The following is a 26,732-nucleotide window of genomic DNA, read 5'->3' as shown; positions in this document are numbered from 1 at the left end:
ATTAATGATAATTGGGTGGGGGGATTTAGAAAGAATTGCTGAGCATGTCTATGACAGTTGAGTCTGAATCAGTTGTAATTTGTGTACAAATGTCCAAAATGTCGCAACACATTAAGTCTGTATGTGGTTTACAAATTTGCAACAAATGCATTGTCATATAGGTACATGGCAAGAGTAATAGTAATACATGTAATGTTACATGTTTCATTGATCTAGCCCGAATTTTGACACTTTATACATTGTAATTACTTGGTATGAAATATGATTTTAACTGATGAATCCACGATATGTTGTAAACTGCTTTTCATGTAAGTAAATCACTGACTTTTAATTATTTGTCACTACTGCAATAAAAGCTTGAACAATGAAAACATTGTCTCAAGAGTTGATATGTTATACCTACATGTAGAGATCCAACTTTCTGTTACAGTGTATGTGATATTAAATTACCATATGCGACTAAAACATGTCCTAGCTATAAGATGAAAATTTAAAATTTTAGGGTTGGAGAACTTTTTCTTCCTCCATGAAGAAAAGGAGAACTATATCCCTATTGGTTGGTGTCGAATATTTTTGGTCGTGATCTCCAAGCAGATGTTTCACTCCTACAGGTTTCACTCGTACAGCAAATGACATCACACCTCTGCTTGGAGATTACCTCCCACGTCTGACGTAGTGGTATGATCCAGTGTACACGTCACGAAACAGGATATCCCGGCAGGCCGTGCGAAAAGAAATGGCGTAGAGGCGTTAGAACTGTACGGTGATACTGTCGCGCCAAATCCGCCGCCATCGTCTCCAAATTAAAGATTTCAGTCATAAAGATTTACCAAAGCAAAGATAAGAGTATCAGTCATCATTCTTTACAATTGGAGAGAAAACTCTGAGGCAGATGAACTAGTTGAAGCAATTGTGTTCACGGGGAAATTAGGGCTTCGCCAAAATGGCCGGCGTTTTAGAAACTCATTTGCCGAGTGAAAGGTCATAGCATGTGGCGTTGATGCATTGGCTGTAGCTACAGTGAGAACTGTTTCAAGTTTCAACACAGCCACAACTTGGTTCTGGTTCCTGGATTACTTCTCAAGACTGACGATTATTTCTGGGGGACACCAGTGGTGCAGCCTACGGGCAACGGAACGCCTCCAGCCGAGAACAAGCCCACGTTACATCGTTGGACTGTGCGTTTGGTTCCGTGTGGGATTTTCCCTTATGGATGCGTGATTCGGTCGACTTCGATGAGTTCTACATCCGGGAAGATGCCCAGCTCCGATCGGCCGCGGCGTCGGGACCGAAGCGATTCGCATCAAGAGTCCGAGACCCGTCCCGACGGAGAACATGGCCGAAGCCAGAAGAGACGTGAGCGGGCGGAGAAGCAGCAACAGTCGGTCGTGGCGTCCGACTCGCTGGACGCCGAAGCCAAGGCCCGAAGGCGGAAGGAACGCAGCAAGGCGAAGCTTCAGAAGCGACGACACCGCCGTGCCAAGCGATCCAAGGAAAAACAGGAGCAGCAAACAAGAGAGGATGGAGAGAGAAAGGACTCGACTGACTCTCAGGTAAAACCATTGGTTGAATATGATGACATCAGTTCAAACTCAGCAGGATTTGATTCGGACGAAGGGGTTATCATCACCCCACCCCGTGTGGAAAAACCTCCAAGGCCCCCAGTCCTAGACCAGAGCATAGAGAATCTCATTCAAGATCAAGCACTGCCAGCAAAGAGGCAACAAGATTAAAAGAACGACATAAAGACTCTCCTAAAAACTAAAGACAAAGACAGGGAAAGAAGAAAAGAAAAGGAGAAACTTCAAAAAGCATTGAAAGCAAAGCAGTTAGCCAAGGAAAAACTAAGAACTGAAAAAGAGAAAGAGCAGAAGGAAAAAGAGACTAGATCTTCAACTACAACAAGTTCCAAAAGCAGGACTGACGAGAAGGAAAAAGAAAAAATGAGGGCGAAGATAAAACTAAAAGCTGAGAAAGAGAAAAGGCTTAAATTGGAGAAAGTCGAAAGGAAGCCAAAATCACCAGAGAAGAAGCCGGAATCGAAAAAGTCTCAAGAAGCAAAGAAAGAGAGGGAGAGAAGTCTTGAACATTCAAAAACAAGCAGCAGGCCAACTTCCAAAGTGTCAAAGGACAAAGATTCCAAGGAGACTTCTAAACCACAGGTTGTAAAGAAAGAACCGCGTGTGAAAGAATTGCCTAAAGCATTCAGGACTGATCCTAGCCCACCTAAGGAAATAGCTTCTCCATCTCAACGGTCATCGTCATTTTCGCCAAGTCCAACTCCGCCATCCAGGGGGCATCATAGTTACAGCAGGAGCCCCTCATATAGACATCGGTCCCCCAGTCCGTACGGCAGACGACATAGCCCGAACAGTCCCTACAGGAGGAGAAGCCAGAGTCCGTATGGCCATGGAAGGCGGACCCCCAGCCCGTACGCGTACGAGCGCAGCGGATACTACAGCCCGTACGGGCAGCACAGGAGAACGCCAAGTCCGTACGGGTACAGGTCCAGGAGTCCATACCATTCCCCATCACCTTACAACAGGAGGAGGTCACGTGAGAGGTCACCTTACACTCCAGATAGGAGGTAGGTACACAGCAGACTTAGATCTTCAAGCAGATGTTGGGAGACACAATATATTCTCAGGCTGCCTTGGTCAAGGGCAGATGACTGTCAAAAGGTCTGACAAAAAATACAATTGTTCACCCCAACATCTGCTTGGAGATAACAATCCGACTGCACTTCTGTGTGCTCATAATTTTTATTTACAGGAAGTTAAAACAGGGAATCCCCTTGTAGTTTTAAAATGAGGTGGATGGTAGTGAGTAGTACATGTACATTTGTATGCCGTGAGGTCTTGTAGTGCTTTTCATTCAGTTTTCAATGTCAGCAGTAGTCGAGTTGATAGTGTTAAAATGAGAAAGGTGCTCTTCGCACTCGAGAATAGACTTGCTAAAGCGGAGATAAAAATCAGGCATAATTTCAACTTCCTGTTTATATTATACCATCATGAATAGGCAGGCAAACATACATTTATGTAGTGAACTGTGAAAACCACATCATCAGATAATAAGTTGCATGTAGTGCTTTGTAAGACTAATTGATTTTGCAGTGTATACATGGAACTTACCACAATAACATTTACATTTACCACATTCAGGAGCAGCAATTCAAGCAGAGAAGCTTCAACAACCTACCCAGCATGCATCTGTTATCACTGTCAATATCAGCTTTGTTATGTCCTTGGTTGTACTGAACTGCAGTTTCTACCCATACAGGGAAAGCTAGACAACTAACTGTGTGAACTTGTTCTTTTTTATTCACAACAAGGCCACACCGACTTGATTTTATGGATGAAATCCTCTGAAGATGCCCAAACTAGTGCGCGCGGGCGAAAAAAAGAAAAATCCGGCCATAAATAAAAATGCTACTAAACCACAGTAATACAAAGCCGGTATTGTGAACTTGGCGCATTACATAGCGACGTATACGACAGGCCAGTACATGCTGGCTTTTTGGGAAGTTTATGAATCAACACTGTACATATGTACTGAGTTCTTGAGTCGTGGAGCTTCGGTAGCCTGGGTGCCGTCCTCCAGAGTTACCATCGGCTTCGTTGTCGCTTACCACCATGGACTACCCGGGCCTGAAGCTTTTTTTTTGAGATCAGGTGAAAATCAATGTGCGCGTGGATGTCATCCATAAAATTAAGTCGGTGTGGCCTAACTTAAACAAAGAGTTCAAGCAAGTTGAAAGAAATGGAAGAATTTCACTTTGTTTGAAATTCTCGAGTCCTTTTCTGATGAAAGCCATAGGTGGTCTTGAAAAAGTCTCAGACTAGTTCAGATAACTTTGTTCCTGTAAGGCATCATTGCATCATTATCATTGAAAGGTCAAGGTTATTTATTTTGTGAAGTCAAGGTCAAATTACTATAGCCTCAGAATGCTGTCCTGGTTTCATTGCTAGGAATGACCACATGCATTTCTGCTTTGTTTGACTTCCCAATAGCAGTTCCTTTTCAGTTTGAGCTAAATTCAAGCTCAATTGTCTGCTATTCAAACACTTGGTAAAATTTGCTAGGCCATTTGTTGTCAGGGATGGCAAGTAAGTTTCTTTTCCGTGTCCAATTGTGGAGAAAAAAATTTGGTCATTAACCCAAAATACCTGTGCCAGCATCACATTCATTGGGTACTTCATGCAATGATTTTTTATTCTGCTTTGTTGAATATGATTGTGAGTGATGAAGCTCGGAATACAAGGTGCATGTGCATTTCTAGACACCCAAAATTGACACTGGGCACAAAATTTTTCACTGTGGGTGCACTTGTACTTTTGTATACTTTCACAGTTAGAATTGACTGCCATCTACGGTAGATATTTATGAAGGGTTACGTATCAGATAGAAATGCTGGGTGAAAGAACAGGTATATACTTTGTGCACCATTAAAGTTACTATCATGCACTAGTATACAGCATAGTCTTGAACATTTAGAAGTATCCGAAAAAGTAATAAAACTTTTGTCTGCGACCAGCCCCAAATTTGGGGGTACGTACTTAAATCAGGATGCAAACTTTAAGGCGAAATGTAAGTTACTCATTCAAAATTTCAAAGCTAGGTTTATGAGTCTACATAGTCTATGTTGCTCATCCAAATTTTTTTCTGTGCACCTAAATTTTTAGGCAAGGTTCACCAGTGCAGCTATTTGAACAAAAATTCCTGAAACCCTGCTATAATTTATAACAGCCAATAGTGATCACTGGCTGACATCAGGTGCCACAGAACGTAGCCCAAGGGCTGCTATTATATTCTAGTAAAGGTGGAAAGAGTTTTCTTATCTTGATGTAGATGACCTCCTGATATATCAGGAAAGGAGAAAGTTGATGGTCTGCATTGTTTGGGTTAGGCTTCAGGGTATACGATTGATTGCTAGTTTTGTTTACATCAAGTATTGGTATGAGTATACAAATTATTGGTAGGCAAACCACCAAACTATCATCTGCCAGTCCTACTACTTAATCATGGCAATTACTATTAGCAAATGTGTGTAGGCATCTTTTTTGCCTAGGTTTAAGGTCAATGATAAAGGTAGCTTGTGCAAATTAGAAATTCAAGGACTTGGAGTTTTGGCATTTATTTGGTTTAACTTATCTGCTTGGCTTCGGTGGTGAACTTTCTTTGCTGTGGTTGGCTCATTTGCATGGGTTGATTGAGAGTTGCTCTTGTTAATGATTAGGTCACTAACTTACTCCTAAAAAGGATATGAACTCAAAGTATCTAACCATTGTATGACACTATAAGTATAACTTATAATACATAAATGCATAGAACATATTTCTTATACATGCTGTGATTTTGCATGGCAGAGCCTGGCTACAAATGTGGCATCATTCCCAACTTCTATGTAGTTCTAATGCACAAGTATTCTCTGATATTGAGTTTGCTTCTTGTCTTTGGAAACTTACTTAAGTGGGAGGGAGGGTCTGTCCATCTAAAGCACCATAACTTGTATGATTTTTAATATCCTATCCAGCTTTCCAACAACTTTTGTCACAAACAAGGAGAGAGCAGGCTGAAATAAGACCGGTATCCCTTAAAAATGAATACACAGTGTGTTTTTAAGACTATGAGGTCACTGTCAATATCCTATATCTTGCAGGACTGAGGCTGTGTGGAGCAGCGCCTCCCAGCAGGGAGGCCCTGAACTGCAGCCTCATGCTGCCAGCTCAGCTGGGAGAAGAGGACGTGATGTTCATGCTTACCAAAGGTGTGACACCACTCTTGAACATTGCCCCCTTCTCTCTGCCATCCCTGAGTTTACATTTTAGCTACATGCACTATAATGGTTTATACTTGAACTCTCATCTTAGGATAGCCATAGTCTTGTTTTGGGTTTGCTGGCCATGAGGTGTCTTACCTTTGGATCTCTTCTAAAACTTGTGGTTGTTTCTCTTGAGTCTGTTGGTGGCAGTGTAGTCTGGAAGAAGTCTCTCTCTCTCTCTCTCTCTCTTTCTCCCCCCTCTCTCTCTTTTACTCTCACTCACTCTCTCTTACCAGAGCTTAAGTGTTCTTAGTCTTAGTCCTAGTACGTTCCTCCTTTTGTTTGTTGAGGGCAAAGTTCACATTCCTCATCTAGTAAAACACCTTCAAGCTATGGTCATATGGAGCTGTATTGAGCTGTGTACAGGGATAGTATTGAAACCTAATGCTTTCTGTTGTATTTTTTTTAGCTTTCTTTTTTTTTTGCTTTTAGGTCTTGTGAATTCTGTATGCTGGTAGTACTTAGCACTGTTTAGTGGCCTTGTTGATAAAGTTGTTTCCTGTTTCCCGACCGGCCCTAGAAAGAAGTGCTGACTCTAGCCTTTTTGTGGGTGGACCCCTGCAAGGGACATAATTTTTGTCAAGCTGATCGACATTTTCTAGCTCTTTGATCTGACTCCTGAGTGATAAAACAGTTTTCGAACATTGACATTGAAACGACAAGTGTCCTCATGCAAGTTTTACTTTGTTAAACTGTATTTTATAGGATCATAAGTTGGATCACTAGAGATTGCCAAAGTTTCAATAAAGAAAGAAAAAAAAGAAATACCTACCCACCTACCGACCCTAAGTTTTTCAAGAATGAAACAGGAAACACAACGGCCTTACCACAAGAAGTTTGGGACAGTTACCTGGGCTGTTGGATTGAGTCCCTCTATCTTGTAACAGTACCTATTTTTGTGTCTTACATGTAGCAGTGTAACCAATTTTAGTAACCTCCAGGCATCAAATTAGACAATGGACGATAAAGATTTGCCTATACACTACTAGTATTTCACTGCCAGTAATGAGAATGTGGTGTTATTTCTTATATTCATGTGATGTAAGCATGTAATTTGACTTGTACCTCACATCTTTTGTGATGTTGTTTTGACATTTTAACTGTATGTACTTAGATAGGACAGGTAAAGGTTAAGTAAAAGAAAAGTCATGGTGTTGTGAAGATTGCCTGATGTACAGTCAACCATTAATCTCCTGTAATGTGAATCATGGTTACTGCATTTGTACCTTCAGCCAATCAGGCTTGACTCTCCTGTGATGTGTTTTGCCATCAGCCAATCAGGTTTGACTGTCCTGTGATGTGTTTTGCCATCAGCCAATCAGGTTTGACTGTCCTGTGATGTGATTTGCCATCAGCCAATCAGACTTGTACTGATGATGATTGTTTTCTCCCTACTGTGTTCAGGTACATGGAAGTCAGTCCACCTTTGTTGTCATGGAGTCCATGTTGGTATGACCATGACAGGTAGATAACACAGCATGTGTACTAACAGACGTACTCATCATGGATTGCATCAGGAAATGACAGCACTTTGCAGAAAAAAAGTTTATTTCTCTTTCATGAAGCAGAGCTCAGCAGTGAATAGTCTTTCTAGTTTTGAAACATGAACAAGCTTTTTATCCAGAAGTGTTGTGCCGCAAACAATAAACCTTTTAGTCTCACTGATTTCAGAAGCAGTTGCCCTGTTAGCATGACATTGCTTGTGTGATATGAAAAATTGGTGGATGTTTTTTTAAATGCTAACCCTATACATATACTTACCAACATTGCATTGTTTACAGAGTAGGTATGACAGGCAGACTGCTGACTAATTATCTTTTGAATCCATTTACCACAGAATATGTCAATACTGCGTTGAGTATTGTTATACTTTTGGATTGAGTATCTTATGCACAACTGGTTCCTGAATTTTGATTCTCATGAAAATGTTCCACTTAATGTCAAGTAGGTTTCCAATGGAATAGCATGCGAGCAATGGTGAAATTGACATTCAAGTCCTTTGAGAGAAAGAAAGGCTTGAAATTTGTTTGTGCTCAGCTATGAAATGTCTTATTTGCTATGCATGTTTCTGTAAGTTTAATCTGTGGTAGCCGCTTTATGAAATTCTATGGTCCCTTTTCTGTTTTGCAGACGGAAGAGAAAACACTCCAGAAGCCGCAGTCCGTACTACAAGGACTCGCACGGTCGTTCTCATCGCTCCAGAAGCCGTTCCCGGCGCTCCCACAGCCGGTCTCGCCGCCGTTCGGGCAGCCGGTCGCGCCGGCGGTCCTCTAGCTTCTCCCCACGGAGCTTCCTGAAGAGCGAGCAGCTGGACAAAACGCGGGCCATGTTCGCGGGAAGTCTGGCTGCCGAACTCCAAAAACACACCAAGTTCCGAAAAGACGAGAAAGCCCGCGAGTCCAAACAGGGAGCCGTCAAGAAAGAAAAGTCGCAGCCCTCAAACGAGACTGTCGTCAAGGACGAACAAGAAGACGTAGAGAGCTCCAAGGCGGGAAGTGAGAGTACTTCCCAAGTCTCCACTCCTTTAAGTGTCCGACAGGAGGTGAAGAAGGAACCCAAGACGCCGCCTGAGCCTGAACTGACTCCTTCCGAGCCGCCGAAGGCTCAAGAACCAAGGACTCCGCCCACACCTAAAGTGGACACCCCTCCCCCACCCCCGTCTCCGGAACATCCCCCGGAGCCCCCCATGCCCACCCTTCCTCCCCTACCTCTCCCACAAGTGGTGCCTCTAGAAGAAGACGAGTTTGACAGTCCCATCATAGAACCACGGAAGATAAAAGTGGAGGAAAAACCGAAGAGACTGACAGACTTGCCCCTGCCTCCTGACGTGACCACACCTCCGGACGAAGAGGAACCCTTCCCGAGAGACAGAAAGCCTAGGACCAAACCAAAGTGGGTACTTACTTATTTCAGCTCTCTTACAGTATGTACTACATGTAGTACCATATTACATGTACTACATACTGTTGTGTAGTCTTCCTTGTGCTTGCACAAAAAACACAACCAGGAGTGTTGCCTTCTTCTTACACTTTTGTTCTGGAGGTACTCTTCAAATTCAATCTCCAAATTCTTGAATTTCGGTAAATTTTGTTTAAACTCTAAGCTCTCTTTGCATGGGAAATGGAAAGTTGTCAAAATCAGTGTGACCAAAAGTAAGCATTGCAATTGTAAAATGTTGGTTGTCGTTTAATGTGAAGGCACAGATATGATCTTTTTTACTACAGTGATAGAAACAAAAAAACATTTAGGTTCCATGCATGTGTATGTATGCATGTGTAAAATGTTCGACTTTATCTATAAGAGCCAAGTTGTGTGACACTAAAAATTACACTAGCTTTGAACAATATCATTACGGAACAATTAAGACACTTTTGTTTTCAGTAGATTTGGGAATTTTTTCTGTTGTGTCTTGCCTTGGTATTTCTCATTATCATCAGCCATTTCATTTTCATTGTCACACACACAACAATTCTAAAGTATTGAAGATACAACACTATAAGAGATAAAGCCAATAAAGGAAAGGGGCAATGGGAGACTAAATGTAGGAAGTGGATTGTGGAATATCTTTAAAATGTTGTAGAACATTTGAAAGAACATTCATAAACACTGGACAATTCCTGCTTGGCCAAGATATAGTAGGAAAATGAATTGAAAACCATAGAAGAAACTCAAGTACATCATGGTACTATGTGAAGAAGAGACTTGATGATGTGGTATGTTTGCTGATCAAGCCTTTGGGAGCAGCAAACAGCTTTTTTTCACAAAGTTTGGAGGAACCCACTGCCAGGTCATTATGGCACATGATGCACACTCAGTCCAGAGGAAATACGTCTCTTCAGTCTTCCATCTTGCCCACTTTCCTCATCCAGATGTTTGTTTTCACAAAGAGTTTGCCATCCCTCAACTGTACTTTCCTTGTCTCCTTCCGTATCAACCTTGGCGTTTCGTCACCTTTGCTGTTTTGTGAACATTCTACATTGCAAGAACTGTTTTTCATATTTCTTCTCTTTCCGTACACCAACATGGTTTCCACATCTGAGCTTGCCGAAAGCTGTTGAAGCCTTGCTTCTGTGTGAAGGTTTTTCCCTGATGTGTAACAATATGAATGTCTGCTTCCCGATGTCTTCTACTCTAGTTCCCGCCGCCAGTATCAGGAAGAGCGAACCGGTTCCATCAAGATTCCTAAGTAAGTGGGACCACCACTAGTCCGTGCGACGTATGCCTCCCCATAATTATACTTGTATGCCTCCACATAGTACTACTTGTACGCCTCCCCATAGTACTACTTGTATGCCTCCCCATAGTACTACTTTTCCTCTCATCAGTTTTCCCCATAGATCTGCATGAAGTCCAGTCTCAGATACATAATACAAACAACATAATAAAGAAGTGATACTAATCTTTAAGTAAATGTGAAGTTTGAGTTCATTTACAGGTCACTTTTCAAGTGTTCAAGTTGATAGTTTTTTGCTGTTTATGTTACCAGTAGGAAGGATCCTGTAGTATTTCTCACTTCTTGATAGCTGTTTGGTTTGGTACTGTGTTTGGTTTGGTACAGTACAAGTTTATAGTTCATGATATTTTAGGCCCCGTTCTCAATTCAAAATCTGTTTCGGTTTGGCCATAAACTGAAATGATACGGAATTACATTTTGCATCTGCGATTCAAAACTTGCACCCTCGCTGGAAACGGTTCATGTATACCGCAATTTTGTTGAACACTTCCTGGTTCTGCCTAGCCTGGGAGCCAGACTCGTAAGGCAGTGGACGGAGAGTTTACGAGTGTGCGTGGTAGCCCGTCCCCGACTCGTGCCCGACACTATCCGCTTTGCCCTGAATGTGATTGGATACACAAGCCCCCTAGGTTGAACAATACCTGGTATCCACTCAATTGGATTTGAAACAAAATCATAACGCGTGGTCAATGAATATTCTTCAGACAGGGCTCGAAATTAAAAGTGGTCCAATGGCCACTGACCTCTAAAATTTAGGCTGGGACAACTAAAAAGAAATTTGGGACATTTTTGGGACAATAGAAAAATTATCAACATCAGAATGTCAGCCCTTCTTTTGTTTATCAGGCACAAGTCCAGGCTTTTTTTATCCAGAAAAATCCCGTCTACTCTGAAATTATAGTGCGCCTGGGAGTGAACATAAGCAAAAAAATAAAGTTGACTTCAAGTTGAAGTCTTACAGTACTTCTCAAAAAACAGATTGGGACAGTTCAACCTCACTTTGGGACGGTTGAAATTTATTTTCGGGACAGTGCTGGGACAATAGGAAGAAAAGTTAATTTTGAGGCCTGTTCAGAGCTGGATGTATGAAGTGTGAAAACGCAGTGTTTTCTGTCCTGATGTATCTGGCTGTGTTTTTTCTACCCCAGGGTGGCAGCGTCGCGAGCCAGCACCAGGAACAAAGGCATGGTGGAGTGGGGGGAACGCTGTGTGGACGTGTTCGAGATCCTGTCTCAAGTCGGAGAAGGCACCTACGGACAGGTCTACAAGGCTAAAGACAAGCAGACAAGTCAGTGGGACCTATTCTTGAAACCTTATAATTGTTATGTTTACTGAAGGAAAACATTGTTTTTACTCAGTTTCTTCTTCCTCCTCTTCTGCTCCAAACACTAACCTCTGACCTGACCACTGACATGATTTGTTGACGCCTGTCACCATGGTGACTGGTGTTGGGTTACATAATGTTGCAATTTCATGATCTGCTCTGCTCCTGTCACCATATACTAGTAGTACATGTGTGTTTGAGTAAGAATTAACAGAGCAGACCATGTCCGAAGGTAAACATTATGCATTTGCTTTGCAAAGGTTACTTCTCTAGCTCTACTTTGTTTTTACAACTCACTTTTGTAAATGTTATAATAGATGATAGCTTGTTACTGTTTGTGTCACCAAAAAAAAATTGTAACAAAAACAGGGATAGACCTGTAGAGAATGTGAAAAAATACATCAATCAAGTTAGTCAAAAGACAGGCATACAAGCCAGGGAAAATTCTGCAGATGCTATTAGTAATAATATATTTGTGACAGTACATTGCGCATTTGCACATCATCACAGAGAAAAAGTTTGTCACCACTCAAATATCGAAAATTGATATTTCAACTGCCATTTTATGATGAGGCCATCTTTGTCATTTGGCCCCTTTCTTTCAAGACTGAGAACATTTCAAGACGTCTTAGACAATGGATACACCAACTGGCAACTACTAACCTCCCTGCTTCAATAACATTTTGGCAGCAAATATGTAATTGGATACAGGGTTAGGCAGCAGGGAGGAGGTTAACTTCAGCTGTTTTTTAGCTTAATGATAAGGTTATTGAGTTGAAGTTCAAAGTGACTTTGTTTTTTGATGTCCTCTGTTGGAACTTTTGTGATGTACAGAGGAAGTGGTTGCCCTGAAGAAAGTGCGACTGGACAACGAGAAAGAAGGCTTCCCGATCACCGCTGTACGAGAGATCAAGATCCTGAGACAGCTCAGTCACAGAAGTATTGTCAACCTGAAGGAGATAGTCACAGACAAGTCTGATGCCCTGGACTTCAGAAAAGACAAAGGTTTGCACTGCCTTTTCTTTACTGAAAGATTGTTTCTTTAGTTAAGATTGCTGCAACAATGACGTTTTTTCATTCTTATTAAAGACGAATAAAGTCGAAATTGGTCGAATTCCGTCTCATCGCTGTCATTTTCCCAACGGTACGAATAGTGACATTCTTACACTAAGTGTGACAAATACAACCTGTGAGAAAGATGGGGAAAAACAGAATTGTAACAACAAATTGTATACATGTAGTATTCACGTAGAATCATACAGTTCATTGTCATTGTACTGGAGAAAGTCCACTGGCTCTATTTGAGAAGTACGATGAACAATGGAACAGAGCTATACGGTACAATACAGTAATAGGAAACAGACAACTACTGTCTGGAAAATACTTATCTTCTACTATGCTTGCTATTATGAGGTTTATGAGGCAGTGGATAATGAATAGTCCCACGTTCTGCATAATAAGTGGGTATAAAAATGTGATCTTAGAAGGAAAACAATCTTTTGGTGATCTTTTAGGTGATAAAAGGATGACTACTAGTATGCATGCTAATCTTCCTGCTTTCTGTAGGTGCTTTCTACTTGGTGTTTGAGTACGTAGACCACGATCTGATGGGCCTGCTGGAGTCTGGGCTGGTCCAGTTTAATGAGGACCAGATCAAGTCCATGATGAAGCAGCTCATGCAGGGGCTGGACTACTGCCACAAGAAGAACTTCCTCCACAGAGATATCAAGTGCTCCAACATCCTCATCAACAACAGGTACAGATATTTATTGCCTTCGTTAGAAGGCTATAAAATCAGTTGGCTTTAGTGTGGGAGACTGTTGATTTAGCGGCATAATTCTTGAAGGCATGGTTCAACGTTCATAATTTTTGGCAGGCAGGTTACCGTTGGGGATACGAAGGTCAGGTCCAAGTATGAGCTTTGTGGGGGTTCGATGTCAGTGCAGTGGACCTTTTGTGTTTGTTGCTAGTTAACAGGACAAGACATGATTATATTTAGTCAGCAACAAAAGGTGGACAACAGTCAAATAAAATCTGGTGCATCAAAATAAAAGCATGTCCATAAATCAAAGTCATCATAACGTTCCAATGTCAACACAATAAAGTCAGTAAATATGCTACAAGGAGTGTTTTTGTCAAATGTGGTGTACTAACCAAGATATTTTTTCACCATTAGATGGCAAGTGAAACTGGCTGACTTTGGATTGGCCCGACTCTACCATGCAGAGGAGGCGTAAGTAGATTTCTATTACATGCCCCTTGTATAGTTATGTCATTTTGTTAATACTGAAACACAAACTCTTAGTTTGGTTATCTACGGAGAAAAACCCCAAGGAAGTTGTCCCTAACTGAGGTTTTTCTTACCCCAGTTGTGAAGTTTGAATTTATCAAAAGCTGTGACAACCGCAACAGTTGTGAATATTATGGGTTATACTGGCACTTTGCTGATAACATTGCGTTGAACATTGTGCGTTATATATGTCCGCATTAGGTTTAGAATCTCAGATTTCTTGTTTTAGACAGTGCAACCTTTCCAAGCATTCATGGAAACAAGTGATCAGTTGTATATCAAAATTTTAAAACAATGGTGTAAGAATTGCTTTCCTTGTTACAGACGTCCCTACACCAACAAGGTTATAACACTGTGGTATCGGCCTCCTGAGTTACTATTGGGAGAGGAGCAGTATGGTCCAGCCATTGATATCTGGAGCTGTGGGTAGGTACACCTCTGCCGACATTCAGTGTTTGTAATGTGCAAAATAGTGAAGACTGTACATCACTTTTTCTTCATTTGCTGTGGCGTAACAGAAGAGTGTTTGGCTCAGACCCAAGAGGTCCCGGGCTCCAATCCTGCCTTATGCCACAAATCTTGTGCCGTTGGGAAATCTACTTTCCACAACTTTCCTCACCTCACTTAGGTGTAAATGAGTACCTAGCTTTGGTTAGGAACATCCCTAGGATAGGACGTTAAATGGAGGCCGCGTGTATGGGAGAGCCACTCCCCACACGCGTTTAAGAACCCACCACACTTATTGAAAAGAGAATAGGTCCTTCCCGGTGTGAGTGGTGCAAACCTTACAGTCTGGTCTTGGGAAGATTGTACCTATATGTGTATATGTACAAAACTGGTGCGTTACGCCTAAAAAGGCGGTTTACCGGTTATACAAAACAAACAAACAAACAATCAACAGAAACAGAACATGCTGTAGTCGTTTCAAACAGTAGTTTTGAGTATAATTATAAACCTGAAATATCAACTAGCAAGCAAGCAGGATGAGTAAAAGCATAATTCTCTAAGCCCTTCTAAACTATGCTTCTGAATAATGTGCTAGTATTATGCACTAGTAGTATCTGCAGAAGAATTTGACTGACCAAAGAAATGTGTTGTAACAGGTGCATTCTGGGAGAGCTGTTTACCAGGAAGCCCATTTTCCAGGCCAATCAGGAGCCAGCTCAGTTGGAGCTCATCAGGTTTGAAGTCTTCTATAAGATGTTCACAAACACACACACACACACACACACACACACACACATTCCAGAGTTGTGTCTTCCCTTTCATTTATTTAATGTTGATCAAACATCCACCGAAAACCGTGAAAAACATAGGGTTTTGCGCAGGCGCACTTTATTCTGCCGACGTGCTGTCCTCCGTAGCGTTAAGATTATGTGTCCTGACCTTGTATTTGTAATGTGTGTCCACAGTCGTATCTGTGGAGCTCCCTGCCCGGCTGTGTGGCCTGATGTCATCAAGCTGCCCTACTTCCACACCATCAAACCCAAGAAACAGTACCGCAGGAGGCTGAGGGAGGAGTTCGCTTAGTAAGTGCACTGGGGATCCAGATCTATATTGCATGTGAACAAACCACCTTAAGCCATTGTTTTTGCCTCAAAATGGTACTCAAGAGGTTGTGTTAACCTTCACCATGGTCAGGTAGTCATTTGGCACCAATTTGGGGTTAGGTAGCAAGGAGAAGGTTCAACTTTCAGGCTGTTGATAGGAGATTGCAAAGTTGTGGGCTCTCTTACTGGAGCATATTTCTAAGGAGGAAGTGTCCCAGATTTTTTATTTTATCATGCTGTCCACATAGTTTACTATAGTCTTAACAGTTTTAACAGTTTCAGTAATCTCCAAAAAGGACCATAGCCGTTTGCTAGTAGATAGTAGAAAAGGTAGATCAGGATTCAAACCCTGGTCCTTTGATCCAGAACTTCAACTAATAAAACCTGTTCTTGGATCTGCACAGCTTCCCTACCCCGGCCTTGGACCTGATGGATCACATGTTGACCCTCGACCCTTCCAAGAGATGCACGGCAGACCAAGCATTGGAGTCGTCCTGGCTGAAGGGAGTTGATGTTGACAGGGGACTAACACAAGAGTACGTACCAAACATTTCATCAGCGTATAGTGGACTTAAGTTACTTTTGCCTACAATTTTGAAGATAAAAACTACAAGGTCGAAAGATGATAGCTGACATAGTAAGAGTTTTAGCCTGTGACAATTCGTTCAGACTTTTCTTTGTGGGAGGGGTGCACCACTTTTTACATTTCTACATTTCATTAAAGGTCATGTTTCCATATTAAGGTATGATACGCTGTCGGTAGTTTTCGAATGTTGTGGCGGAAAAGATACACAACGGACAAAACTCGGATGTAATGTTGACCAAACATCCAGGGGCCGTGGTTTTGCGCAGGCAGGGTGCAACATTCTATATTTTCCTCTAGTATTTCAAAGTGGAAGGTAGCACACTTTTTAAACACAATCATGATGTAGTGGCCAGCTTGAATTTGATTACCATTGTTGTTCAAGATAGAGGACATTCCAAGTGTATCTGGTTATTCGAAATGAAATGAATAATGTGCTAAATTATGTTGTTAATGCAGGCTCCCTACTTGGCAAGACTGTCACGAGTTGTGGAGCAAGAAGCGACGACGCAACCGGGACGGCCGCATGGAGGAGCCTGTTCTCCAGGCTAAGCAGCAGCGGCTGGACCTGGGGATCGGAGCCGAGGGTTCCGGTCAGAAGTCGGGCTCGTCGGAGGGCCGGGGGAGCGCCCAGGGCGCAGACAGCAGCCGCAGGGCCAAGCCGCAGGCCGGAGCCGAGGCCGCCACGACCACGACGGCAGATCCCACCGTAAGTCAGGCTCAGCTGGTGGGTCTCCTGAAACTGCTGCAGAACCAGCCGACCATCAACGTAAGCCAGTTAGCCCAGTTTCTAGGTGTGAAGCTTGACCCTTCCACCTCCCTCTTGATAGACAACCTCCATAAGCAGCTGCTGCTCGCTGCAGCCATACAGCAGGCCCAGCCCAGTGGGGGAGGGGACGTGGTGGGGAAGGCTCGTTCAGACGCCCTGGGAGCGCGACTAGGCACCCCGGGGGCTAAACCCAAAACTCCAATCACGCCCAAAGCTGCAGTGGCACCCCCTCTGCCTCAGGCGCCCACAATTCCCTCCCAAACACAGCCTCCCAGTTTGTCCGCCGTTCCCCCACAGGCTGCAGGCATGGCTTCAGCGGCAGTAGGTAGCGTACCGCAGGCCCCCGCCCCGGGGGGTAAAGTCCTGCCCCACGGGGATACCGACATGCGGGGTCCGGGGGGCACAGAGAACCCGTCCTCCTCCACAGCGGGAGTAAAGGCTGCCCTTATCCAACTGCTACAGCAGCAGCAGGCCTCACAGAGTGGCGGGCAGACAGGCACGCCCGGGAGCATGTCTGGGTCTAGTGTGGGGAGTAGTGGGCAGGTAGGGTTACAACAGGAAACAGTCACCAGCCAGGCTATACTAGACGCGCTAAGTCAGGACTCTGTGTTCTCCACCTCTGGCCAACCCAGCGGCAGCAAGCCCATGGCACCCAGCCAGTCCGGGCAGGGGAGGGGAGGGGGGCAGGGGTACGGTTCGGGTGGTGCGTTTGTTGGGGATGTAGACTACAGGATGGCGGGGAGAGTCGTCGGTGCGGTGAGCTCGACGGGAGACGTCCCGATGGCTGGTGGGGCGAGAGGCACTTCGGCGAGCTATGCAACTGCGAGTGGGAGTGGCTACTCTGGGACCAGCTACCAGCAACAACAACCTTCTCCAGACAGCACCCAGCCAGGCAGACCTAGTGGGCAGCCCCCCTACAATCCTTCTTCCTCCTATGGAGCATGGCAATGAAGACTGGTAGAATATAAAGTACGTATAGACCAGGTGGTAACGGGGGCTGATGCATGGACTGCTTCAGAAGTGGATGAGTTTCCTGGTTGTCTATGGGATATCTCATATTCTTGTGACCAAATGATCGCCTATCCACTCAAGACGTAAAATATTTCAAGTTTATGTTGATGCTGAAAGATGTCTAAATGTTTCTTCTTCGACATTTAGTTTTTTTCCTTTTCACTTTCTGCTTAATTTTTGGGGTTAGGGGAAAAAATGGGGAAAAATAATGTCTTGTTATGGAATTTGTAGTGGATGAAGGCTTTGTAATGTTTGATATCTCTAGATGTTGTGCAATTGTTGAGGAATTATTGAATCGGAGTCAACACGATTAATCCATAGATGTGCTTGACAGTTGTCTCTCTTCTACAGACTGGAGGTATTAATTTCAAAGGTTAAACTCTGTGACAGTGACATATTTTTTCTGTCCTTTTTTTGCTTAAAAATGTGGTCCTAACATATGCTGCTGTCAACAAGTGTTGGTTGGTTGGGGGAGGGGGTACATCAGAATAGTATAGCTGTCCTGCAAACTTTCAAGTTCATACACTACTCACATGCAACAGACTTAGTCAATTTCCTTATCTTGAATATAATGTAGTAGTTTACAAATCAGCATTAACTTTGATGTCGTAGGCACATTACTGACAATATATAGCTTACACGTAGGCTCCTTATTGCACTGAAATTTTCTTTAAAATTGTAGAATCTATTACATTTGAATCTGAAATGTAATTGTACAGGACTGCAGTAATCATTATTGGATGTAGGTGGTATTCGCTGGACTTGCTGCTTTGGAAGTCCTCTCACTAATATATGTACCGTTCCCATATTATGGTTCAATAAAACATAGTGATGTATATCACGACTGAACTTTGTAACTTTGATAGTTTGACGCCACAGCTTTTCAGATCTAATCATCTCTGAAGTTTTTTTTTAGAGAGAAAGAAGAAGTAAGGGTGAGTCTAAACTTTCCTGTCTTTATTCAAACATTTTGTACTTCCCTCTCCAGTTAGCTGATTGGTTGTCTACATGTGCCTTGTCATTGGCTGATGCCAATGTTCTTAATTTCATTATAATCTGACAAGACTTTTGCCACCTGTTAACCCTACATGTGTTACTAACATGCAATGTTAAAGAATAGCAACAGTTTGGAAATTATTATAAATAGGGAACCTACATTTGGCCCCATTAATTATAACATAAAATTGATGTAGCATCCTAAGCAACGAGGGCAACATTCTTTTCCTCCTAACAGTGATGCCAATTTTCAGAGGCATTCTCAAAAAGTGAGCTAATACGAACTGTGTCGATGTCGGAAGAGCATATCTTTAGTCTTCAATACGTGTTGTTTAAATTATTAGCATATGTACAATCCACTGTATGTAGCAATTTTAGTGTTAGTACTTTTGTAGGTGTATTTTGATACAGGACAATTAAGATCCAGTGTCCCAGTGAAAAGTCCCTATACCTTCATGAGGACGCCTTTTTACTGTTGAAAATCACTGTCAACAGTTTCTACGTTTGTGTATAGCTACGTCTGTACATTTTCACAATTGTAATACTGTGTGTGAGAAGCCGTTTCTTTATACATGTATATGATTTTACAATAACGCATTGGTAGTACTGGTTGAGACTTGTACATGTACACAGCTACCAGCAGTCGTTGTTGCGAAATTAAGTCGGGAAAATGAAGACCGCACCGCGGATCCACTAAAGGAAGCCCCGGTTTGAAGATCAGCATTGATGGGTGCACAAGAAAGAAGAGGATCTACATGTATTTGTTCTATAATGAAGAAATGAGTGACTCTCTACCTCGAGTGCAAAATTCTGAGGAGGATTTATATGCTGATGAACTTTTCAAGTTTGCTTCAAAGTGTCGTCCGAAGACATCTGTAGCTGTTCATTTGGCAGCAGGACGGAATCTTGGAACGTCAAGAGGAGACAACTTGGTGTTATCATCTACCAGGTACGTCTATTAAAGTAGAGGGACTGGGGAATTTGAAGTGAGGTTTAGCATACGCCACTTGGACATAAATTGAAATTCGGTAATAGATGAGGCGACATCGTTTGATGACAAGGGAGCGAAAGTCTCAAGATTTTAGAGGGCAGGGTTCTAATTGATAAATAATCCCGTTCTCAATAACGTAGTTGAGAAGGATTCATACGCCTGTGGATTGTCTGCTGTATCCACGCACCAAACTTCGGGACGTGTGACGTCGTTAGTGGGTCAAAGGTTACCGTAAGTCGATACCTGCCGCCGTCCCGGTTTAAAAAGTGGGTCGGTGGGCCATGACGTGCATTGCCTCCTTTACGCATCTAGTAGTCAATTTGTCCGGTTCCAAATCAAGATTCATACTTTATTTAAAGTAACAACAAGAAGTGTGGTACTTCCTGGGCAGTCCAGATTTCACCTCCGTGTTCTAGAGCGTGCGCGCTTTTTTTAGATAAATTTGTTCAGATCGCTTTTTTTTTTATAATTCCATAATGGGAAGATAACTTTGGCCGTAAAGATTTGCCACGTATGGCTATTTCTTGCAGGAAGCTTATGTAGAGCTGGACGTTTCTGGAACCTCCAATCTGTACGCTCGATTGGGAGGGGGGATAGTGTACGACCATGACCTTTAACCTTATCCATCCAAACAAACCATACTGTATTATACTGAAGGGAAACACGTGCATACACACAAATCGATGTAGGTAATGGCGTGCTGAATGTATGAAGTGAATCGTATGTTCGCTTAGTAATAGTTTCAGGAAAATCTACATTCTATAGTGGCGTAAATACAGTACAAGAAAAGCCTAGTAATATATATTATTTCGGAGGGGGGGGGGTCCATGAGTGCTTTTGTGTCGACTGAGTGCTGTGTGTGTGTAGTTGTCAATCCTTTGTCAACTGTCAGGTTAACGTTTCACTTGACCTTTTGACTCCCGTTCCTTAATTAAGTCGCATTATAACACTTATAGTGCTATTATACACCATCCGCTGACAGAAAATTGCTCGAAGAAAAACGACTATTGATTCATACGAGAATACAACACACTGACACCTTGCATAAACTTGGCCAAAGTCAAAAGGCCATCACAACGGTAATTTTAATTTGACAGTAATGTACAGAAGGCGTTGGGTGTTGTCGGAATCTTTCAAAACGACAGTGAATATACTAGTACATTAATGGGTTAAATAAACGTCTGTTTCCCGACACCACTGCAACTGACAAGGAACTTTTAAATTTTGGTAGTCGAAATCTTACAAGGAACACCAAAACCTAACCAATTGTCAAGACGTTATCAGGTTGGCTGGGCATTCATTTAGTCAGTAATTTTTTTAGCTGATATACTGTTTAAAGTAGAAAAAAACGTTTTCCTTGCGCCCTTGTAGGATTCGGACTTTTTGCGTTATAAAAAGAGGAAATATTCGTGGCGTAATAAATGAATTATAAATATTATATATTAATATAATATCACTCCAACGAAAGTCGCCAGGTGGCGTACGTAATATGTCTCGCTGGCATACACATAAATTACGAGTTTTCCAAGAACGATAGCTTTTCCGGTATCTGGATGGTGGATTGGACCAGGGTGAACCGAAAAGGGCACAAATAACAGGTTGAGCTGATAACAACAGTCAAACGTCGGCATTGCGTGGTGTTGTCAGCCACACATAGCCGTTAGTCCATGTCGATTTGATTATATGGATGACATCCGCGCGCGCATGGATTTTCGGCCGTTTCCAAAAAAAAAAGTTTTCAACCATACTGTAAATCGTACAAAACAGTTGCAAAATGAGCAAAAATATACCGTAAGTTACAAAAAAAAACCATACCAATGTCGTAGAATGCCTAAATCAAACGAAAAAAGACGAAATTGTAAAGAAATGAACTTGAAGACTAGACTATTCGCCAAACCATATTCATATTCCCATTTGTACAACCCTCATGACCACGTAGATTTCATAATGAAAACACCTTTTTTTTGTGCAAAACTTTTTTTTATTCGCACGCGCGCATCAGTTTTGGGGTTCCCGGAGGATGTCATCCATGTAATGAAATCAACATGGCCTTATCGGTAACATACATGTATGGTCTTACCGCGCCCTCAAAGGGTGGTAGAGACGACACCATCAGCATTATATCGCGTAATGATAACTTCCAGGGACGGAAGTATTGTCTTGGGTGGCACAACTATGACCTTGTGTTTCTGCCCAGACGGTACAGGTTGACAGCACGTGGGTTTGAGTGACAGGTCAAAAGGTCAGACACAGGAAATGGGGTGAACTTGAAGTCACGAAAGCCCGAAATACATGCACCTTCCTGAAGTATCCGCTTTCTTCTGTTAAATTGGGAACGGTCTACTTCTGATGGTCAAAAGTTTTCGGAGTCGTAAAGTTAATGCGAGTACCGTGAGTAGGTCTACAGCGTCATAGGGTTGTTCAGCTACTTCCCAAAGACGTTACGTCAGAATGAAACAATTTACCACAGACTGAGAATACAAACGCATATAAGATACTTGTAGCTGTACCTATATCTTCACTGGAAGATCTAGAGTCGGTGACACCAATGGTGCGAATACGCAATATAGGCCCATCCCATAGCTCCGCCCACCTCCGTCAAAACGTAGAAATGCAATTTTTTTTACGGATATGTAGTCGTTCTTTCATTGGTCCAACCACTAATTGCCATGAACTGCTAATTGTCTTGGACAGTCAGGATCTTCCAATGAAACGTGTAATCTCAGGGAAGTCTGAGAGATCAGCGTCAGGGTTTAGTAGAAGTACAGTGACATTTTCCATTATACTTAGATTTGAAATGAGCAGATGGAAGCCTAATCCCGCACACATAGATGTTGTCACCAATGTATTGCAATGGCACTGTAAAATCACTGGACACGGACTTGTTTTAAAAACAAGAACCAGGATACCGATGTAGTCTTTTAACCCTTGTCCTGCGGAGCACAACAATTGATGTTCTGCACATACAGCACCACCATGTTCACGTCCGGGTACGGAAGTTTTGTTTTGGGTGGCTGAGCTGTGGGTTTGTGCATCTGTTTGTCTTGTCCAGATAAATTAGGTTGACAGAAGGTGGGTGGGGGGAAGTCATATTTTCAGGCAGAATGGCAGGAGATAAAGAAGTGCAGACACAGGAAATGGAGTGAGCTTGAAAGTAGGTTGACAGCACGAGGATAGAAGATTGACAGGTCAAAAGGCCAGACACAGGAAATGAAGTGAGACGTAAAGGACACTTGTTGGAAGCACTTGCTGTCTCATGGGTAACCGATCTCCAGAACGTCTTTGGGTTAACCGAAGAAGGGCAAAAATCACGAATAGATTCTACTGTTTTGGCCTGTGGCGGCGACTAAAATGAAAGTGTTATGCCGGGAAAGTAATTACTCTCCAATCAAAGATCATAATAGGGACGATATAAAAAAACATTTGATGTAGAGCTCTAGTTTTCAATCAGGCGACAGGAAATGCCTAGGGAAAAAAATTAGGGTCAGTAAGTCGGGATTATCTTTATTCGGTTGACAGAAGGTGGGTGGGGGAAGTCATATTTTCAGGCAAAATGACAGGAGATAAAAAGTTCGTACACAGGAAATGGGGTGAACTTGAAAGTAGGTTGACAGCACGAGGATAGGAGAAGATTGACAGGAGGTCAAAAAGGCCAGACACAGGAAATGTAGTGAGCGTGAAGGTCACAAAAACCCGCAATACTGCCCGGAAGTCTGAAATCGCCGATTCCTTGTTACTCCGTGAAGAAGGTCATGACCTCCAGACGGAGTTTATAGGCAGTTGTTTTTTCCTGTTCGCAGCTATAGCACACAGGGTTCCCTTTGTTTAATCGCCATGTAATTTTAACAACCCAACCGAATACTGGGAAAAGATCTGCGTCTTGTTTTCCACAGTTCTTTCTTCGGTACAGTAGTTGTTTTATTAACAATGACGTTTTGTTCAAGTATAGGATGTCCTGTACATTGACAATACCGTAAAACCGGCTGCAAAGACAAGTTTCACCAGTAGGTGGCGCCATTGTCAGTGAACGTCCGGTATATGCAGTAGTAGCGTTTGCGTTGAAGAATCCGACGAATTTTGTACAAAATTTGCAAAATCGAGTATCGACGTTGCAAAAGGATTTCAGACTGGGCTGATTGCACCGGTTAGAAATTGTTTGCTCTGAATTATAATAAGAACGAGTATTCGTTCAATTAATTCTTTCTTATGGAGTCTACGTAAACAATTCTTCCCGCTTTGCCCCGTTGGTAAACCTAACCATTGAGAATATTCACTATCATCGACATTATCGACGCTGATATTATGCAGAGTTTCATGTTTCACACACTGTGATAGACAGAACTACTGTCATCACATTAGCGTCAAGTACAAGATTATGCCATTGACTGCTAGGCTTAAATACTAGTAACCTCTCATCGTATCACTAGACTTGACAAGTAGCACTCATAATGATATAACCCTGGTAGTGAGAAACAGGTGCGGTCACAAGCGTGCAACGTCGTCTAGTAACCCCGTGTTTCGTCCTCTAGTTACCCCGTGTTTTCCAGCTGAGCTAATTTAATAGACTCAGTGCTCGCGTCACATACGTGTTTTCCAGATGAGCTAATTCAATAGTTTATTGCAAATTCTTGCCCGAGGGCTACTTGCAGTTACAAACAACATAAGAAAGAAAATACAGTGGTATGTGAGACTATATCTACGTCTAGCATTATACTATATTCTACAACATACATGGTACTAGCTTTACTGGGTTTGACTTCTTCTAGGCAATGGAAGACGAATTTACCCACTTCTTCTATAATATGTGGGTTCTTTGATTTTAGTAGTAAAATTGTTTTTTTTTGTGTGGTAGGGAATGGTGGGGAAGTAAGGGAGCATTTTGGACACAGTGCTAAATAATTGTAATAAATAATAGGCTCAGCGCTCGTGTCACATACGGTACATTTGTATGTCCTTCGATCGCATACTGAATGCATTCTTAGGATAGTCAATTTCATGTTGAAATTAAGCTGTCTCCTTACAAAAAAGGTTGCATTAGGCCCCATTCCCAGTATGGTAAAATTGTCTGAATCGAGCCGAGTCCGAATCAAAGCGAATCAATTCGGCTCGATCCGGACAATTTACCCTGATGGGAATATGGGGCCTGATTCTTGTCGGCGGTTGTTGGTTCTGTCATGACGTCACAACCTGCTTGAAAATTCTACGACACAAATTAGTACGGCAGCGTACGACGAATGTGCCTACGTCGTTTACTGTATTTTTTTCTGTTGGAGGGTGTACCGAAGGAAACATTGTTTTTGGTCTGTCTCTTTTTCTTCTCCAAACAAATAAGGTCAATGACCTGGATCAGACGTTTGTCACCATGGTAACTGGTGTTGGGTTACGTCATGTTGCAATTTTATAGAACGGATTAAGACTCCTATCACCTGTTTTTTTTTTACTTTTTGTTTACATCGACAGCTTTGCCCATTGTGCGCTGGGTTTGAAAAGCAAACTGGCGACATGGCCTTGGTCATGGGGGGTTCGATTCCCCCGTGCTATTCCATTGCACAACGCGGCACAAGTTTTGTCCTGTTTGAAACGTAAAACGTTAGAAAGAACCATTGAAATATTCTCCAACTCACAGAATTACCGAAATTTTTGACCGAATCACTCGCTTTCCTACCCAAATGTTGTGATCACGTGGTTCTGTCAACGTGTGACGTCAGCAATGGGTCAAAGTTCGTCGGAAGTCGATGTCGCCCCTCGTCGGTTGGTTATAATTATTTTGGTCCTCCCTTGTTCATACGTTCTTCTGAAACACTTCTTAATCTTATCTTACGTACAAGGTCCGTGCCAAGTTTCCCTTTGAGAAGGGTATTTTGTCAGAGATTCCAGAGGTATCATCTCTTTGTGAACGAAGATACAAGATACATCAGCAAATTCCTTATCTATAGACCCAGACGCATTCTTCTAAGCTTGTCTGGAGCCTATAATGTAACATGAACCGGCGGTAAACATGATTACTTTCCGAGGCATCGTAAGTGATGGGCCGCGCCGGGTAGCCTCCTTCGCAGCCTTGTCCTTCGAGCAACCTCTCTCCCCGGTGAAAACATCTCTCCCGGCAAACTCCCTCGGCGGCAAAACCGTCCCTCCGCGGCATAACTAGCATCGCTCCCCGAAAAAAATTAACGCTGCCGCCCCACAAGTCTACGAAGGAGGCTAAGTGATGGGAGTGAAGACATGGGTCTGCGATGTGCCCAATTCAGCCAATTACACACACCGGTCATCGGGTTACCTCTTCTAGTCCCTGATAAGTGTGTTGGGTTCTTTAACGTGCAAGAGCCTAACTCCTACATGTATGTACCAATATCCAGTTTATCCAGTACCATTATAGCCTCCTGTGCAAACTTTCTAGCAGCCAACGTTTGCTTCCTAGCACGGCTAGCGCGCGGCGGTTCTTTTTTTCGGCCAACATATATATGTAATCACTAGACGTAGTGACGACCCACTCAGCAGTGTTTTTTCAACTTATGCCGCCACCAACACATAGGGCAATACATTACGTATTTTCACCCTAGCGAAGTGAGGAAAGCAGTGCAAAGTGCCTTTCCTAAGGGCACAGGATCGGTGGCGTGGCAGGGTTCGAACCCGGGACCTCTTGGTTCCGAGTCGAACACTTCTTTTTTTTCTTGGGGGGCTGTGTATGGGAGGAGGGCTGTCCCGGGTGAGAACCGTGTCTAGGCTGGAGGACAGGAGAGTCAGTCCGCCGCTAGGGTCACATCTCTCCGGAGATGGGCTGGCAAATTAATCTCTCTCCAGAAACTAAAATGCTTGAGTGTGCCGCCACCATGTATTGTGATAAATGTTGGAATGGGAAAAATAATAATCTCACTATTGGCTATATTTTATACGATTTTTCAACCAGCGTAGTTAGTATGGTGGAGACCCGGGATCATTAGTACTACCGTGGCCGATAAGTACAACTTTGCACACCCCCGCTTGTCCGGAGCACATGCTGTCTCATTGTGAATAAGTACTTGAGTTGCAAGGGTTTGAAAGCTTTATTCGGAATTAAACAGTCACTAGATCAAGCCAACGCGTACGCCTCACTATCAGTTAAAAACAAACTTTTCGACGCTTGTGTAAAACCTATTTTACTTTACGGCTCAGAAATTTGGGGC

General features: G+C 42.8%; 2 protein-coding genes across 4 annotated transcripts; both read left to right on the top strand.

Annotated features, from left to right (window-relative positions):
- The first annotated feature begins 1,124 nt into the window (after positions 1-1,124).
- Positions 1,125-1,814, top strand: LOC109478731 (multiple myeloma tumor-associated protein 2-like). Its single transcript, XM_019780449.1, has one exon. It carries the CDS (start codon positions 1,236-1,238, stop codon positions 1,731-1,733), a length of 498 nt encoding a protein of 165 aa, XP_019636008.1. The 5' UTR covers positions 1,125-1,235; the 3' UTR covers positions 1,734-1,814.
- A 51-nt stretch (positions 1,815-1,865) lies between these two features.
- On the top strand, positions 1,866-18,416 carry LOC109478694 (cyclin-dependent kinase 12-like). Of its 3 annotated transcripts, XM_019780385.1 has the most exons (13): positions 1,866-2,587; positions 5,660-5,767; positions 7,952-8,713; positions 9,957-10,007; positions 11,204-11,343; positions 12,214-12,384; positions 12,946-13,135; positions 13,556-13,612; positions 13,994-14,095; positions 14,773-14,850; positions 15,082-15,198; positions 15,624-15,755; positions 16,262-18,416. In XM_019780385.1, exons 1-13 carry the CDS (start codon positions 1,944-1,946, stop codon positions 17,520-17,522), a joined length of 3,813 nt encoding a protein of 1,270 aa, XP_019635944.1. In that variant the 5' UTR covers positions 1,866-1,943; the 3' UTR covers positions 17,523-18,416. The 3 variants fall into 3 exon arrangements, with proteins under 3 accessions (XP_019635944.1, XP_019635946.1, XP_019635945.1); XM_019780387.1 differs by lacking the exon at positions 5,660-5,767; XM_019780386.1 differs by lacking the exon at positions 9,957-10,007.
- Positions 18,417-26,732: the final 8,316 nt, after the last annotated feature.

The sequence above is a fragment of the Branchiostoma belcheri genome, unplaced genomic scaffold, assembly GCF_001625305.1.
Source record: "Branchiostoma belcheri isolate BF01 breed outbred unplaced genomic scaffold, Haploidv18h27 scaffold45, whole genome shotgun sequence".
Lineage (NCBI taxonomy): Eukaryota > Metazoa > Chordata > Leptocardii > Amphioxiformes > Branchiostomatidae > Branchiostoma > Branchiostoma belcheri.
This window is presented reverse-complemented; position numbering and strand designations above follow the sequence as displayed.

Excerpts from the sequence above, each read along its gene's own strand:
- LOC109478694 (XM_019780385.1), top strand. The coding sequence starts at position 1,944 with ATGAGGGCGAAGATAAAACTAAAAGCTGAGAAAGAGAAAAGGCTTAAA. Across the intron at positions 8,714-9,956 it reads AAGCCTAGGACCAAACCAAA|TTCCCGCCGCCAGTATCAGG; the intron begins GTGGGTACTTAC and ends CTTCTACTCTAG. Across the intron at positions 14,096-14,772 it reads ATTGATATCTGGAGCTGTGG|GTGCATTCTGGGAGAGCTGT; the intron begins GTAGGTACACCT and ends GTGTTGTAACAG.
- LOC109478731 (XM_019780449.1), top strand. The coding sequence starts at position 1,236 with ATGAGTTCTACATCCGGGAAGATGCCCAGCTCCGATCGGCCGCGGCGT.